At 48.7% G+C, this 18364-nt stretch overlaps 1 protein-coding gene across 3 annotated transcripts in view; it reads right to left on the reverse strand.

Annotated features, from left to right (window-relative positions):
• Positions 1-17852, reverse strand: part of LOC120021493 (mucin-2-like) — a 56665-nt gene extending 38813 nt beyond the window's left edge. Inside the window, exons 1-4 of one of the 3 annotated variants that reach the window (XM_038965280.1) lie at positions 17577-17852; positions 16449-16738; positions 12740-12890; positions 12457-12574 (exon numbers count right to left, since the gene is read on the reverse strand). In XM_038965280.1, coding sequence (XP_038821208.1) covers positions 12457-12574; positions 12740-12890; positions 16449-16614 — 435 coding nt within the window. In that variant the 5' untranslated portion in view covers positions 16615-16738; positions 17577-17852. Of the gene's footprint in view, positions 1-12456; positions 12575-12739; positions 12891-16448; positions 17107-17576 lie in introns of those variants that run through there. The other 2 variants (XM_038965279.1, XM_038965281.1) reach the window with 2 other exon arrangements.
• Positions 17853-18364: the final 512 nt, after the last annotated feature.

Consider the following 18364-nt stretch of genomic DNA (forward strand, 5'->3'; position numbering starts at 1 on the left):
AGAGGAGGATGTGATGTAAAGGACGGGATAGAGGGAGAGAAGAGAGGAGGATGTGACTGAAAGGACGGGATAGAGGGAGAGAAGAGAGGAGGGTGTGACTGAAAGGACGGGATAGAGGGAGAGAAGAGAGGAGGGTGTGACTGAAAGGACGGGATAGAGGGAGAGAAGAGAGGAGGAGTGTGACTGAAAGGACGGGATAGAGGGAGAGAAGAGAGGAGGAAGTGACTGAAAGGACGGGGGTAGAGGGAAGGAGAAGAGAGGAGGATGTGATTGAAAGGACGGATAGAGGGAGAGAAGAGAGGAGGATGTGACTGAAAGGACGGGATAGAGGGAGAGAAGAGAGGAGGATGTGGACTGAAAGGACGGGATAGAGGGAGAGAGAAGAGAGGAGGATGTGACTGAAGGACGGGATAGAGGGAGAGAAGAGAGGGAGATGTGACTGAAAGGACGGGATAGAGGGAGAGAAGAGAGGAGGATGTGACTGAAAGGACGGATAGAGGAGAGAAGAGAGGAGGATGTGACTGAAAGGACGGGATAGAGGGAGAGAAGAGAGAGGATGTGATGTAAAGGACGGGATAGAGGGAGAGAGAGAGGAGGATGTGATGTAAAGGACGGGATAGAGGGAGAGAAGAGAGGAGGATGTGATGTAAAGGACGGGATAGAGGAGAGAAGAGAGGAGGATGTGATTGAAAGGACGGGATAGAGGGAGAGAAGAGAGGAGGATGTGATGAAAGGACGGGATAGAGGGAGAGAAGAGAGGAGGATGTGATGTAAAGGACGGGATAGAGGGAGAGAAGAGAGGAGGATGTGACTGAAGGACGGGATAGAGGGAGAGAAGAGAGGAGGATGTGACTGAAAGGACGGGATAGAGGGAGAGAAGAGAGGAGGATGTGATTGAAGAGACGGGATAGAGGGAGAGAAGAGAGGAGGATGTGATGAAAGGACGGGATAGAGGGAGAGAAGAGAGGAGGATGTGATGTAAAGGACGGGATAGAGGGGAGAAGAGAGGAGGGTGTGACTTGAAAGGACGGGATAGAGGGAGAGAAGAGAGGAGGGTGTGACTGAAAGGACGGGATAGAGGGAGAGAAGAGAGGAGGGTGTGACTGAAAGGACGGGATAGAGGGAGAGAAGAGAGGAGGATGTGATGTAAAGGACGGGATAGAGGGAGAGAAGAGAGGAGGATGTGACTGAAAGGACGGGATAGAGGGAGAGAAGAGAGGAGGGTGTGACTGAAAGGACGGGATAGAGGGAGAGAAGAGAGGAGGGTGTGACTGAAAGGACGGGATAGAGGGAGAGAAGAGAGGAGGATGTGACTGAAAGGACGGGATAGAGGGAGAGAAGAGAGGAGGATGTGACTGAAAGGACGGGATAGAGGGAGAGAAGAGAGGAGGATGTGACTGAAAGGACGGGGTAGAGGGGAGAGAAGAGAGGAGGATGTGATTGAAAGGACGGGGATAGAGGGAGAGAAGAGAGGAGGATGTGACTGAAAGGACGGGATAGAGGGAGAGAAGAGAGGAGGATGTGACTGAAAGGACGGGATAGAGGGAGAGAAGAGAGGAGGATGTGACTGAAAGGACGGGATAGAGGGAGAGAAGAGAGGAGGATGTGACTGAAAGGACGGGATAGAGGGAGAGAAGAGAGGAGGATGTGACTGAAAGGACGGGGTAGAGGGAGAGAAGAGAGGAGGATATGATTGAAAGGACGGGATAGAGGGAGAGAAGAGAGGAGGATGTGATTGAAAGGACGGGATAGAGGGAGAGAAGAGAGGAGGATGTGATTGAAAGGACGGGATAGAGGGAGAGAAGAGAGGAGGATGTGACTGAAAGGACGGGATAGAGGGAGAGAAGAGAGGAGGATGTGACTGAAAGGACGGGATAGAGGGAGAGAAGAGAGGAGGATGTGACTGAAAGGAACGGGATAGAGGGAGAGAAGAGAGGAGGATGTGACTGAAAGGACGGGATAGAGGGAGAGAAGAGAGGAGGATGTGATGTAAAGGACGGGATAGAGGGAGAGAAGAGAGGAGGATGTGATTGAAAGGACGGGATAGAGGGAGAGAAGAGAGGAGGATGTGATGTAAAGGACGGGATAGAGGGAGAGAAGAGAGGAGGATGTGATTGAAAGGACGGGATAGAGGGAGAGAAGAGAGGAGGATGTGACTGAAAGGACAGGATAGAGGGAGAGAAGAGAGGAGGATGTGACTGAAAGGACGGGATAGAGGGAGAGAAGAGAGGAGGATGTGACTGAAAGGACGGGATAGAGGGAGAGAAGAGAGGAGGATGTGACTGAAAGGACGGGATAGAGGGAGAGAAGAGAGGAGGATGTGATGTAAAGGACGGGATAGAGGGAGAGAAGAGAGGAGGATGTGATTGAAAGGACGGGATAGAGGGAGAGAAGAGAGGAGGATGTGACTGAAAGGACGGGATAGAGGGAGAGAAGAGAGGAGGATGTGACTGAAAGGACGGGATAGAGGGAGAGAAGAGAGGAGGATGTGACTGAAAGGACGGGATAGAGGGAGAGAAGAGAGGAGGATGTGACTGAAAGGACGGGGTAGAGGGAGAGAAGAGAGGAGGATGTGATTGAAAGGACGGGATAGAGGGAGAGAAGAGAGGAGGATGTGACTGAAAGGACGGGATAGAGGGAGAGAAGAGAGGAGGATGTGACTGAAAGGACGGGATAGAGGGAGAGAAGAGAGGAGGATGTGACTGAAAGGACGGGATAGAGGGAGAGAAGAGAGGAGGATGTGACTGAAAGGACGGGGTAGAGGGAGAGAAGAGAGGAGGATGTGATTGAAAGGACGGGATAGAGGGAGAGAAGACAGGAGGATGTGATTGAAAGGACGGCATAGAGGGAGAGAAGAGAGGAGGATGTGATTGAAAGGACGGGATAGAGGGAGAGAAGAGAGGAGGATGTGACTGAAAGGACGGGATAGAGGGAGAGAAGAGAGGAGGATGTGACTGAAAGGACGGGATAGAGGGAGAGAAGAGAGGAGGATGTGACTGAAAAGACGGGATAGAGGGAGATAAGAGAGGAGGATGTGATGTAAAGGACGGGATAGAGGGAGACAAGAGAGGAGGATGTGATTGAAAGGACGGGATAGAGGGAGAGAAGAGAGGAGGATGTGATGTAAAGGACGGGATAGAGGGAGAGAAGAGAGGAGGATGTGACTGAAAGGACAGGATAGAGGGAGAGAAGAGAGGAGGATGTGACTGAAAGGACGGGATAGAGGGAGAGAAGAGAGGAGGATGTGACTGAAAGGACGGGATAGAGGGAGAGAAGAGAGGAGGATGTGATTGAAAGGACAGGATAGAGGGAGAGAAGAGAGGAGGATGTGATGTAAAGGACAGGATAGAGGGAGAGAAGAGAGGAGGATGTGATTGAAAGGACGGGATAGAGGGAGAGAAGAGAGGAGGATGTGATTGAAAGGACGGGATAGAGGGAGAGAAGAGAGGAGGATGTGATGTAAAGGACAGGATAGAGGGAGAGAAGAGAGGAGGATGTGATTGAAAGGACAGGATAGAGGGAGAGAAGAGAGGAGGATGTGATTGAAAGGACGGGATAGAGGGAGAGAAGAGAGGAGGATGTGATTGAAAGGACGGGATAGAGGGAGAGAAGAGAGGAGGATGTGACTGAAAGGACAGGATAGAGGGAGAGAAGAGAGGAGGATGTGACTGAAAGGACGGGATAGAGGGAGAGAAGAGAGGAGGATGTGACTGAAAGGACGGGATAGAGGGAGAGAAGAGAGGAGGATGTGACTGAAAGGACGGGATAGAGGGAGAGAAGAGAGGAGGATGTGATTGAAAGGACGGGATAGAGGGAGAGAAGAGAGGAGGATGTGACTGAAAGGACGGGATAGAGGGAGAGAAGAGAGGAGGATGTGACTGAAAGGACGGGATAGAGGGAGAGAAGAGAGGAGGATGTGATTGAAAGTACAGGATAGAGGGAGAGAAGAGAGGAGGATGTGATTGAAAGGACAGGATAGAGGGAGAGAAGAGAGGAGGATGTGATTGAAAGGACAGGATAGAGGGAGAGAAGAGAGGAGGATGTGATTGAAAGGACGGGATAGAGGGAGAGAAGAGAGGAGGATGTGACTGAAAGGACGGGATAGAGGGGGAGAAGAGAGGAGGATGTGACAAAGGACGGGATAGAGGGAGAGAAGAGAGGAGGATGTGACTGAAAGGACAGGATAGAGGGAGAGAAGAGAGGAGGAACTGATTGAAAGGACGGGATAGAGGGAGAGAAGAGAGGAGGATGTGATTGAAAGGACAGGATAGAGGGAGAGAAGAGAGGAGGATGTGATTGAAAGGACAGGATAGAGGGAGAGAAGAGAGGAGGATGTGATTGAAAGGACGGGATAGAGGGAGAGAAGAGAGGAGGATGTGACTGAAAGGACGGGATAGAGGGAGAGAAGAGAGGAGGATGTGACTGAAAGGACAGGATAGAGGGAGAGAAGAGAGGAGGATGTGATGTAAAGGACGGGATAGAGGGAGAGAAGAGAGGAGGATGTGATTGAAAGGACGGGATAGAGGGAGAGAAGAGAGGAGGATGTGATTGAAAGGACAGGATAGAGGGAGAGAAGAGAGGAGGATGTGATTGAAAGGACGGGATAGAGGGAGAGAAGAGAGGAGGATGTGACTGAAAGGACGGGATAGAGGGAGAGAAGAGAGGAGGATGTGACTGAAAGGACGGGATAGAGGGAGAGAAGAGAGGAGGATGTGATTGAAAGGACGGGATAGAGGGAGAGAAGAGAGGAGGATGTGACTGAAAGGACGGGATAGAGGGAGAGAAGAGAGGAGGATGTGACTGAAAGGACGGGATAGAGGGAGAGAAGAGAGGAGGATGTGATTGAAAGTACAGGATAGAGGGAGAGAAGAGAGGAGGATGTGATTGAAAGGACAGGATAGAGGGAGAGAAGAGAGGAGGATGTGATTGAAAGGACAGGATAGAGGGAGAGAAGAGAGGAGGATGTGATTGAAAGGACGGGATAGAGGGAGAGAAGAGAGGAGGATGTGACTGAAAGGACGGGATAGAGGGGGAGAAGAGAGGAGGATGTGACAAAGGACGGGATAGAGGGAGAGAAGAGAGGAGGATGTGACTGAAAGGACAGGATAGAGGGAGAGAAGAGAGGAGGAACTGATTGAAAGGACGGGATAGAGGGAGAGAAGAGAGGAGGATGTGATTGAAAGGACAGGATAGAGGGAGAGAAGAGAGGAGGATGTGATTGAAAGGACAGGATAGAGGGAGAGAAGAGAGGAGGATGTGATTGAAAGGACGGGATAGAGGGAGAGAAGAGAGGAGGATGTGACTGAAAGGACAGGATAGAGGGAGAGAAGAGAGGAGGAACTGATTGAAAGGACGGGATAGAGGGAGAGAAGAGAGGAGGATGTGATTGAAAGGACAGGATAGAGGGAGAGAAGAGAGGAGGATGTGATTGAAAGGACAGGATAGAGGGAGAGAAGAGAGGAGGATGTGATTGAAAGGACGGGATAGAGGGAGAGAAGAGAGGAGGATGTGACTGAAAGGACGGGATAGAGGGAGAGAAGAGAGGAGGATGTGACTGAAAGGACAGGATAGAGGGAGAGAAGAGAGGAGGATGTGATGTAAAGGACGGGATAGAGGGAGAGAAGAGAGGAGGATGTGATTGAAAGGACGGGATAGAGGGAGAGAAGAGAGGAGGATGTGATTGAAAGGACAGGATAGAGGGAGAGAAGAGAGGAGGATGTGATTGAAAGGACGGGATAGAGGGAGAGAAGAGAGGAGGATGTGACTGAAAGGACGGGATAGAGGGAGAGAAGAGAGGAGGATGTGACTGAAAGGACGGGATAGAGGGAGAGAAGAGAGGAGGATGTGATTGAAAGGACGGGATAGAGGGAGAGAAGAGAGGAGGATGTGATGTAAAGGACGGGATAGAGGGAGAGAAGAGAGGAGGATGTGATGTAAAGGACGGGATAGAGGGAGAGAAGAGAGGAGGATGTGACTGAAAGGACAGGATAGAGGGAGAGAAGAGAGGAGGATGTGACTGAAAGGACGGGATAGAGGGAGAGAAGAGAGGAGGATGTGACTGAAAGGACGGGATAGAGGGAGAGAAGAGAGGAGGATGTGATTGAAAGGACAGGATAGAGGGAGAGAAGAGAGGAGGATGTGATGTAAAGGACAGGATAGAGGGAGAGAAGAGAGGAGGATGTGATTGAAAGGACGGGATAGAGGGAGAGAAGAGAGGAGGATGTGATTGAAAGGACGGGATAGAGGGAGAGAAGAGAGGAGGATGTGATGTAAAGGACAGGATAGAGGGAGAGAAGAGAGGAGGATGTGATTGAAAGGACAGGATAGAGGGAGAGAAGAGAGGAGGATGTGATTGAAAGGACGGGATAGAGGGAGAGAAGAGAGGAGGATGTGATTGAAAGGACGGGATAGAGGGAGAGAAGAGAGGAGGATGTGACTGAAAGGACGGGATAGAGGGAGAGAAGAGAGGAGGATGTGACTGAAAGGACGGGATAGAGGGAGAGAAGAGAGGAGGATGTGACTGAAAGGACGGGATAGAGGGAGAGAAGAGAGGAGGATGTGACTGAAAGGACGGGATAGAGGGAGAGAAGAGAGGAGGATGTGATTGAAAGGACGGGATAGAGGGAGAGAAGAGAGGAGGATGTGACTGAAAGGACGGGATAGAGGGAGAGAAGAGAGGAGGATGTGACTGAAAGGACGGGATAGAGGGAGAGAAGAGAGGAGGATGTGATTGAAAGTACAGGATAGAGGGAGAGAAGAGAGGAGGATGTGATTGAAAGGACAGGATAGAGGGAGAGAAGAGAGGAGGATGTGATTGAAAGGACAGGATAGAGGGAGAGAAGAGAGGAGGATGTGATTGAAAGGACGGGATAGAGGGAGAGAAGAGAGGAGGATGTGACTGAAAGGACGGGATAGAGGGAGAGAAGAGAGGAGGATGTGACTGAAAGGACGGGATAGAGGGAGAGAAGAGAGGAGGATGTGATTGAAAGGACGGGATAGAGGGAGAGAAGAGAGGAGGATGTGATGTAAAGGACGGGATAGAGGGAGAGAAGAGAGGAGGATGTGATGTAAAGGACGGGATAGAGGGAGAGAAGAGAGGAGGATGTGACTGAAAGGACAGGATAGAGGGAGAGAAGAGAGGAGGATGTGACTGAAAGGACGGGATAGAGGGAGAGAAGAGAGGAGGATGTGACTGAAAGGACGGGATAGAGGGAGAGAAGAGAGGAGGATGTGATTGAAAGGACAGGATAGAGGGAGAGAAGAGAGGAGGATGTGATGTAAAGGACAGGATAGAGGGAGAGAAGAGAGGAGGATGTGATTGAAAGGACGGGATAGAGGGAGAGAAGAGAGGAGGATGTGATTGAAAGGACGGGATAGAGGGAGAGAAGAGAGGAGGATGTGATGTAAAGGACAGGATAGAGGGAGAGAAGAGAGGAGGATGTGATTGAAAGGACAGGATAGAGGGAGAGAAGAGAGGAGGATGTGATTGAAAGGACAGGATAGAGGGAGAGAAGAGAGGAGGATGTGATTGAAAGGACGGGATAGAGGGAGAGAAGAGAGGAGGATGTGACTGAAAGGACGGGATAGAGGGGGAGAAGAGAGGAGGATGTGACAAAGGACGGGATAGAGGGAGAGAAGAGAGGAGGATGTGACTGAAAGGACAGGATAGAGGGAGAGAAGAGAGGAGGAACTGATTGAAAGGACGGGATAGAGGGAGAGAAGAGAGGAGGATGTGATTGAAAGGACAGGATAGAGGGAGAGAAGAGAGGAGGATGTGATTGAAAGGACAGGATAGAGGGAGAGAAGAGAGGAGGATGTGATTGAAAGGACGGGATAGAGGGAGAGAAGAGAGGAGGATGTGACTGAAAGGACGGGATAGAGGGAGAGAAGGGAGGAGGATGTGACTGAAAGGACGGGATAGAGGGAGAGAAGAGAGGAGGATGTGATGTAAAGGACAGGATAGAGGGAGAGAAGAGAGGAGGATGTGATGTAAAGGACGGGATAGAGGGAGAGAAGAGAGGAGGATGTGATGTAAAGGACAGGATAGAGGGAGAGAAGAGAGGAGGATGTGATGGAAAGGACAGGATAGAGGGAGAGAAGAGAGGAGGATGTGATTGAAAGGACGGGATAGAGGGAGAGAAGAGAGGAGGATGTGACTGAAAGGACGGGATAGAGGGGGAGAAGAGAGGAGGATGTGACAAAGGACGGGATAGAGGGAGAGAAGAGAGGAGGATGTGACTGAAAGGACGGGATAGAGGGAGAGAAGAGAGGAGGATGTGACTGAAAGGACGGGATAGAGGGAGAGAAGAGAGGAGGATGTGACTGAAAGGACGGGATAGAGGGAGAGAAGAGAGGAGGATGTGACTGAAAGGACAGGATAGAGGGAGAGAAGAGAGGAGGATGTGATTGAAAGGACGGGATAGAGGGAGAGAAGAGAGGAGGATGTGATTGAAAGGACGGGATAGAGGGAGAGAAGAGAGGAGGATGTGATGTAAAGGACGGGATAGAGGGAGAGAAGAGAGGAGGATGTGATGTAAAGGACAGGATAGAGGGAGAGAAGAGAGGAGGATGTGATGTAAAGGACGGGATAGAGGGAGAGAAGAGAGGAGGATGTGATTGAAAGGACGGGATAGAGGGAGAGAAGAGAGGAGGATGTGATTGAAAGGACGGGATAGAGGGAGAGAAGAGAGGAGGATGTGATTGAAAGGACGGGATAGAGGGAGAGAAGAGAGGAGGATGTGATTGAAAGGACGGGATAGAGGGAGAGAAGAGAGGAGGATGTGATTGAAAGGACGGGATAGAGGGAGAGAAGAGAGGAGGATGTGATTGAAAGGACAGGATAGAGGGAGAGAAGAGAGGAGGATGTGATTGAAAGGACGGGATAGAGGGAGAGAAGAGAGGAGGATGTGATTGAAAGGACGGGATAGAGGGAGAGAAGAGAGGAGGATGTGACTGAAAGGACGGGATAGAAGAGAGGAGGATGTGATGTAAAGGACGGGATAGAGGGAGAGAAGAGAGGAGGATGTGACTGAAAGGACGGGATAGAGGGAGAGAAGAGAGGAGGATGTGATGTAAAGGACGGGATAGAGGGAGAGAAGAGAGGAGGATGTGACTGAAAGGACAGGATAGAGGGAGAGAAGAGAGGAGGATGTGACTGAAAGGACGGGATAGAGGGAGAGAAGAGAGGAGGATGTGACTGAAAGGACAGGATAGAGGGAGAGAAGAGAGGAGGATGTGACTGAAAGGACGGGATAGAGGGAGAGAAGAGAGGAGGATGTGATTGAAAGTACAGGATAGAGGGAGAGAAGAGAGGAGGATGTGACTGAAAGGACAGGATAGAGGGAGAGAAGAGAGGAGGATGTGATTGAAAGGACGGGATAGAGGGAGAGAAGAGAGGAGGATGTGATGTAAAGGACGGGATAGAGGGAGAGAAGATAGGAGGATGTGATTGAAAGGACGGGATAGAGGGAGAGAAGAGAGGAGGATGTGATTGAAAGGACGGGATAGAGGGAGAGAAGAGAGGAGGATGTGATGTAAAGGACGGGATAGAGGGAGAGAAGAGAGGAGGATGTGATTGAAAGGACAGGATAGAGGGAGAGAAGAGAGGAGGATGTGATTGAAAGGACGGGATAGAGGGAGAGAAGAGAGGAGGATGTGATTGAAAGGACGGGATAGAGGGAGAGAAGAGAGGAGGATGTGATTGAAAGGACAGGATAGAGGGAGAGAAGAGAGGAGGATGTGATGTAAAGGATGGGATAGAGGGAGAGAAGAGAGGAGGATGTGATGTAAAGGACGGGATAGAGGGAGAGAAGAGAGGAGGATGTGATGTAAAGGACGGGATAGAGGGAGAGAAGAGAGGAGGATGTGATGTAAAGGACAGGATAGAGGGAGAGAAGAGAGGAGGATGTGACTGAAAGGACAGGATAGAGGGAGAGAAGAGAGGAGGATGTGATTGAAAGGACGGGATAGAGGGAGAGAAGAGAGGAGGATGTGACTGAAAGGACGGGATAGAGGGAGAGAAGAGAGGAGGATGTGATTGAAAGGACAGGATAGAGGGAGAGAAGAGAGGAGGATGTGACTGAAAGGACGGGATAGAGGGAGAGAAGAGAGGAGGATGTGATTGAAAGGACGGGATAGAGGGAGAGAAGAGAGGAGGATGTGATGTAAAGGACAGGATAGAGGGAGAGAAGGATGTGATTGAAAGGACGGGATAGAGGGAGAGAAGAGAGGAGGATGTGACTGAAAGGACGGGATAGAAGAGAGGAGGATGTGATGTAAAGGACGGGATAGAGGGAGAGAAGAGAGGAGGATGTGACTGAAAGGACGGGATAGAGGGAGAGAAGAGAGGAGGATGTGATGTAAAGGACGGGATAGAGGGAGAGAAGAGAGGAGGATGTGACTGAAAGGACAGGATAGAGGGAGAGAAGAGAGGAGGATGTGACTGAAAGGACGGGATAGAGGGAGAGAAGAGAGGAGGATGTGACTGAAAGGACAGGATAGAGGGAGAGAAGAGAGGAGGATGTGACTGAAAGGACGGGATAGAGGGAGAGAAGAGAGGAGGATGTGATTGAAAGTACAGGATAGAGGGAGAGAAGAGAGGAGGATGTGACTGAAAGGACAGGATAGAGGGAGAGAAGAGAGGAGGATGTGATTGAAAGGACGGGATAGAGGGAGAGAAGAGAGGAGGATGTGATGTAAAGGACGGGATAGAGGGAGAGAAGATAGGAGGATGTGATTGAAAGGACGGGATAGAGGGAGAGAAGAGAGGAGGATGTGATTGAAAGGACGGGATAGAGGGAGAGAAGAGAGGAGGATGTGATGTAAAGGACGGGATAGAGGGAGAGAAGAGAGGAGGATGTGATTGAAAGGACAGGATAGAGGGAGAGAAGAGAGGAGGATGTGATTGAAAGGACGGGATAGAGGGAGAGAAGAGAGGAGGATGTGATTGAAAGGACGGGATAGAGGGAGAGAAGAGAGGAGGATGTGATTGAAAGGACAGGATAGAGGGAGAGAAGAGAGGAGGATGTGATGTAAAGGATGGGATAGAGGGAGAGAAGAGAGGAGGATGTGATGTAAAGGACGGGATAGAGGGAGAGAAGAGAGGAGGATGTGATGTAAAGGACGGGATAGAGGGAGAGAAGAGAGGAGGATGTGATGTAAAGGACAGGATAGAGGGAGAGAAGAGAGGAGGATGTGACTGAAAGGACAGGATAGAGGGAGAGAAGAGAGGAGGATGTGATTGAAAGGACGGGATAGAGGGAGAGAAGAGAGGAGGATGTGACTGAAAGGACGGGATAGAGGGAGAGAAGAGAGGAGGATGTGATTGAAAGGACAGGATAGAGGGAGAGAAGAGAGGAGGATGTGACTGAAAGGACGGGATAGAGGGAGAGAAGAGAGGAGGATGTGATTGAAAGGACGGGATAGAGGGAGAGAAGAGAGGAGGATGTGATGTAAAGGACAGGATAGAGGGAGAGAAGAGAGGAGGATGTGATGTAAAGGACGGGATAGAGGGAGAGAAGAGAGGAGGATGTGATGTAAAGGACGGGATAGAGGGAGAGAAGAGAGGAGGATGTGACTGAAAGGACGGGATAGAGGGAGAGAAGCGAGGAGGATGTGATTGAAAGGACAGGATAGAGGGAGAGAAGAGAGGAGGATGTGATGTAAAGGACAGGATAGAGGGAGAGAAGAGAGGAGGATGTGATGTAAAGGACGGGATAGAGGGAGAGAAGAGAGGAGGATGTGATGTAAAGGATGGGATAGAGGGAGAGAAGAGAGGAGGATGTGACTGAAAGGACAGGATAGAGGGAGAGAAGAGAGGAGGATGTGATTGAAAGGACGGGATAGAGGGAGAGAAGAGAGGAGGATGTGATGTAAAGGACGGGATAGAGGGAGAGAAGAGAGGAGGATGTGATGTAAAGGACGGGATAGAGGGAGAGAAGAGAGGAGGATGTGATTGAAAGGACGGGATAGAGGGAGAGAAGAGAGGAGGATGTGATGTAAAGGACAGGATAGAGGGAGAGAAGAGAGGAGGATGTGATGTAAAGGACAGGATAGAGGGAGAGAAGAGAGGAGGATGTGACTGAAAGGACAGGATAGGATGTGGTTGAGTTGGAAAGAGAAGATCAAGGGAGAGGGTCTTAGCTGTTGTTGAAGGCAATAAGGGAGAGTAAAGGGAAAAAGAGATGAAGGGATATAAGAGTCCGGAGAGGGAGAGCTAGGTGTGATTTATTTGGCCACTGAGCGATGACTCTCCCTGGAGAACGTGCGTCTCACTGGCCCTCGGCTGTGCCCAAGATTAATGACAGCAACAGGAAGGTCACCTCCACACACACACACACACACACACACACACACACACACACACACACACACACACACACACACACACACACACACACACACACACACACACACACACACACACACACACACACACACACACACACACACACTCACCTTTAAATTGAGTTGTATCCCTGACTGTGTTTTGGGAGGCAGATCCTCTCTCCGAGTTCTGACAGGATCTGAGGCTGGTCTGTTTACCAGGTTGCTCTTCAGGGAGGTTGTCTGGTGGCTGCAGAGACAGACAGGACCAGGCAGGACCAGACAGGAAAAACATAAAAGGAATGATCGAAAATGTCAAACTCAAAAACTAACCTCTCACTCAATTTGATACCATTATCACAGCTCCACAGAACTTTAGGTAAAATCCCTGCTTGTGGTGCTGGGGTGTCCGTACAGTGTGTTATTTTGCAGGCTTGGTGGTGCTCTTCTTTCCGCAGGCCCAGTGCAGATGAGTTTGGAGGTCTTCAGCTCGTCCACCTCTCCAATCGTCATGACCGCCACATCTCCGTCCCTGCCCAGCAACCAGCTCACTTTCTTACTGTTGGCTACAGGAGACAAAAACACACTGGAGATATTACTGGAAGCAACAGAAAACAGACATTCTTGCCAAACTAGTAAAATCAATGATTTGTAATATTTATGTTTCTGTGGTAAACAGACAATGCTGGGCTCCTTTTATGGACAGCAGTGGAAGAGATGGGGAAAAAATAGAAAAGTCACCACATCCTTAAATAGCATGACATGGCAACATTGGGTAAAGGCTGAGAAATGTTCCTTCATGGGAATAAAGCAGCACACACGCACAGACACGCAGAGTCGAGGACCAGTAGAGGCACTTATTCAGCCTACTTGACTGTAAATACCCTTCGCTGTTCTCATGTTGTTTATAAATATGTGTTTTTCGTATGTACTGTATATATTGTGATTGCTGCAAAAATGTATTGGCTCATTGACAAACGTTTTCTGAATCTGAGGGTTTGGGTTGAAAAAAGGAGAGGCACCCTTCCAGAGCAGACTACCAGTTAACTGGTTCTGCCAGCCCATCCTGTGGCAACAGCACCGCATTCCACCTGGGGCAAACCCCGACGACAAGTCCTGAACTACATGTACATATTACCTCAATTACCTCTACTACCTCGTACCCCTGCACATTGACTCAGTACCCGTACTCCTTGTATATAGTCCCATTATTTTATTGTTTTACTATTTCATTTTACATTTCTTGTTCATACTTCTTAACTCAGCATTGTTGGTTAAGGGCTCGTAAGTATTTCACAGTAAAGTCTACACCTGTTGTATTCGGTGCATGTGACAAATACCATGACATTTTATTTCATTGTATTTTATTTGAAACCAGACCATTTTCTCAACACGCATTTACATGAATGGCATGTGGGACTTGGGATATGACTTCACACTTGTCAAACTGGTAAGAGGTGTGTCCCTCTTGACTCTTGGAACCATGTCCTTGTCACAATACTCCTGTTACTTCACCCCTTGACTCTAACCACACCCCTCTCTAAAGACCCTCATAAACGCCAGGCCTCAATCATATTCCTCCACATATTGAACAGATTGAAAAGCGAACAGTGTCATTTCCCATGTAGTACATACAGTAACCGGTATACTGTGGTACTTTCATGGAAGGACAGGTTTAGTTACTGTGGCAATAAGGTGGCCCGACCTGCACTACATTCTATCATCTGCCACTAGCAAACGTCACCAGTCTGTCACGTTCTGTGCTCGGAATGGACAACACACACAGGAACACATAGCTGCGAACACATAGTGGCGAACACGTAGAGGTACTAACACACCAAAACATGTAGTGCAAAGCTGTCATACCAGTTGTATATCCTACATGTTACAAATGACGCATGTACACATGCTACAGAAATGTAGGGACAAACATTCAGCAACACACTAATTACATACACCCCAAACTAAATGACCTAAATATAACTGAACAGATTAATAACACTAAACCACTAACACACATGGCCTTATGCCTCCTGCAGGCTTCCTACTCTGCTCACACTTCATTGTTGGAAGGCATGGACCAGTGGGCCTGGAGTCACTTCCTGCTTTGCACAGACACCCGGGTCCTGCGCTTTAACAGGCCCATATTTTCTTCTGCTTCACACCAACAACAACCAAACTAGGTCTGCAACAACTGTGGCTACAACATATGCTACAATGACATCTCTAACCCTATGGTCCAGTGGTGTGTGTAACACTGCACTGTGTATCAGGGTGTGTGTGTGTACACAGCAGTGATCAAATCATATTTTTTTTAAATTATGTTGCAGGAATGCTAATCTTATCTGTTTCTATAGAAATGATTTCAGAACATTCTGAGATGGTGACTTGCTGAAATGACATGGAACGACCCAGTGTGTATCAGGGGACCGTTGACTTGTAGTAATAGCTGCCCTGGTCGTTAGCCGATATAGAGGCCTCTGTTCTCCCTCCTCCCTGTCTGACATTCAGACGCTCGATAATCAGTGCTTTGTTGTCAAATGTCTATTGCAGCCAAATCCAGACTTCCCCTGATCCTATTCACACGTCAAGCAGAATGAATGCAAAAACTGACATGTGCTACAGTGACCTACAGCCAGCCATCATAGACTCTGACACGCAGACTTAAAGCAGGCCAGCCTTAGGGGGAGGAAACCAGTGCGGTCACACATCCCCTTTTTCTCTCTCTCTCTCTCATATATATATATATATATATATATATATATATATATGTTTTTTTTTTGAGAAGCTCTGTGATTTGTCTTGTGATCTCAGATTCCTTCTGTGGAATGTCAAGGTAAAGCACATTGTGAACCGAGTCATCATTACGACACAAATTCCTCACTCAGGGACTGGCTACTTGCAACCGAGAAAATGCAGACGGGCAAGATTTTCAGGATAGAAGGATAGAATTACAGAATAGAATTACAGCCTGCCTGCGTTTGTAGCGGTGTGCGTAATGACCCCTTTATTGCAGCTCATATACACAATAGAAGAACAGTTAAGTTCCTCTATAACATAGAAAATAACAGTCTACTCTCTGTGAAACACTAGCTGGCACTATTTCTGTCCATCGCATGTTCCTCTGTTCTGTTATCTTTTTTTTCCGGACACACACACATTCCAGACATCAGGCCTCTCCCTTCACTGGGAACAAAATAATCTAAAGCAAAGCCCTGTACACACACACACAATCAGACATAATCAGACATAAGACATATTCTGATTAGACATTCTGCTCTGTTGTTGTTGTTGAGTATCAGATCTGCATGGCACCTGTTTCGGATGTTTGTTGTCTTACACTAAGATGGGCTTTGTGTTCACTGATAAGGCCCCTTTAAAAACAATTGATTATTGAACCAACGATTTAATCAATTGTGGGTGAGTCAGCTGTAAGTATGTAATTTCCTCAAACGAGATAGCAGAGCCACATCCTGGTCTGGCAGTAGGACTACTCTTTCAGACATAGTTTACTGGAAGTGACTAGAAACCCGAGTTGAAGACCTCCTCCTTTCTCTCACCCCGGTGATGCTACACGAGGCAGGGCTACTTCCTCATATCCTCCAGTGTCCCTATTGTGACAGTAAATGGTAACCCTGGTAACTGCAGGTAGTCATTTGACAAAAGACACAAGTAGCCTTTTTAGCCATTACCTACTCTCAGGCCTGCTTAGCATAATATAAACAGGTAATGCCATCTCATTGAAACAAAGTGTATAACCTTGCAGGCAGACACCCACACAGAGGGCCTGCAAAATCAGCAGTTGATACTGACAACGTTTTCAGTAGACACATCATCACAGGATGTCTCTCAGAGGTAAACCACACACTTTCAGCTCAACTTTACATGGCAGCTCCCTATTGGTTAATCCACAGCAGAAAATACACCAACATATCTAAGACTTGTCTAATGTACCTGGCTTCAGAAAGACCAGGCGGGTAGGTTTCAATGGAACATGTTTGTAGGCTTATTTCATAAGCAGGTAATGATACTTTCTGGCACATAGGTACTATGGCTCCTGTCAGCCCCAGTATGTGAAGATGTAGTAGAAAAGGTAGAGGACAGTGAGTGAGAGGAGTTGGTACCTGTCTTTGACTTTGGCCTGTGGTCCGCTTCTTTCTCCTCACGTTCTGTCCAGCGCCGCACCTGCTCCTCTCTCATCTTCAGGAACAGGGTCTTCTTCTGGTCCTCATTTAGGGCCTCCAACACATCTGGGTCAATGTACATGTCCTTTAAGATCTGCTGCAGCATGGTGGCGGCGGTGGTGGGCTGGAAGTGGAGGGGTACTGTTCTGACTCCTTAAGCCAACAGTTTCCTGAAGATGAGTTGGTTTCTAAACGAGCCTCATGAGGAGAAGAAGAAGATCGGGCCTCGTCTGTCACAAACACACACACAAGCTAAAGACTGCTTCCTCTGTCGTCCTCTGAGCCGACACTTCCTCCTCCCTCGACACACACACGTCAGTCGTCGTCAGCCCTCGTCAGGCAGCCGTCACTGGGAGACTCTGCTTCAGGGAAAATGTTACATCACATCTGTCTGCACTGCAGATGATTGGCACTGCCTAGTCCCTACTGTATGCTAATCCTACTGCGGTCTTTAGTTATCCTAGACAGTTTTTCTTGCCTTGGTTTTCTTTATCTGTTCTCCTCTTAAGATGTCACTACTTACTGTCTTTTTTTTCATTTCTTAGTAATCTCAGTAATCTATTTTCCCCTCCATCAAACCCTGGTTTCCTCACTCAAGCCATGGCAGGGCTCTGAGAGTGTCTGACTCTGGATGGGAACTGATTCCAAAGGAATGGGTGGGGTTTTTCCTCCTCCTTCACACACATCCCTTTCCAACCCCCCTTCCTTTTTTTCAAACTCCCAAGAGACAGCTGCTCCATTTTAACATGGCCGTTACTGGGCTGTAACCAAACTACAAGGTCACATCCCAGGACAGCATGAGCAGAACGCTGTTGTAGCAGAGGGGCTGAATGTACTTCACTAGGCATGGTGGTCATATTAACAATGGAAACAGCACAAGCAACACTTGGAGGGAGACAAAGGTAGCCGGAGAACTGAGAACTGTCACTGCTGGCAAACACATTGGTTTCTTTCTACTCAACGCTTAGTGGGGGGAAAAAATGACAGAAAAGGAGATGGATTCTGTAATAGACAATTCAGCAGAATGTGTGAGAGAACGGATGTGTTATTTAAGTAGGATGTACTCACAGTGGGGGTGCAGATGCTCCACAGCAGAGTAACTATTCGAGCGAGTGTGCTTGTGTGTCCTCCTCCTTGCCTTTGTGTATGACTGAGCTGATGACATCACAGCATTCCATGAACTGTCTCTCACTCTCTCTCCGTAACACACACACACACACACACACAAATGATCTTGGTGAAAAAAGAAAGTCAGGAAACAGAGCTCAGTTACCCTAGCTGTAAAAGTAGTAACAGCATCCTGTTAGGCAGACAGAGAGAGAGAAATCAAAACAAGCTGCTGTTTGAAAACCATGTTTCTATTGCCCAACCAATTGGAAAGTTATTAAAAATGTATGTTTTTCAAAAAATGTAATTGCACATTGTGATTTTACTCCTCACATTTCTCCTTCTCAAACTCAGCCTCTTTTCTTTTTTACCTAAAGCTCTAGCACTCCTCTTCCCCCGACTACACAGTTCCTCCCGCGACTACACAGTTCCTCCCGCGACTACACAGTTCCTCCCGCGACTACACAGTTCCTCCCGTGACTACACAGTTCCTCCCGCGACTACACAGTTCCTCCCCCGACTACACAGTTCCTCCCCCGACTACACAGTTCCTCCCCCGACTACACAGTTCCTCCCCCGACTACACAGTTCCTCCCGCGACTACACAGTTCCTCCCCCGACTACACAGTTTCTCCCCCGACTACACAGCTCCTCCCCCGACTACACAGCTCCTCCCCCGACTACACAGCTCCTCCTCCCATAAAACCATAGCCCTCAGACCATTGGTCCGCTTCATCCCCCTCCACTCT

This window comes from Salvelinus namaycush, chromosome 26, assembly GCF_016432855.1.
Source record: "Salvelinus namaycush isolate Seneca chromosome 26, SaNama_1.0, whole genome shotgun sequence".
Taxonomy (NCBI): domain Eukaryota; kingdom Metazoa; phylum Chordata; class Actinopteri; order Salmoniformes; family Salmonidae; genus Salvelinus; species Salvelinus namaycush.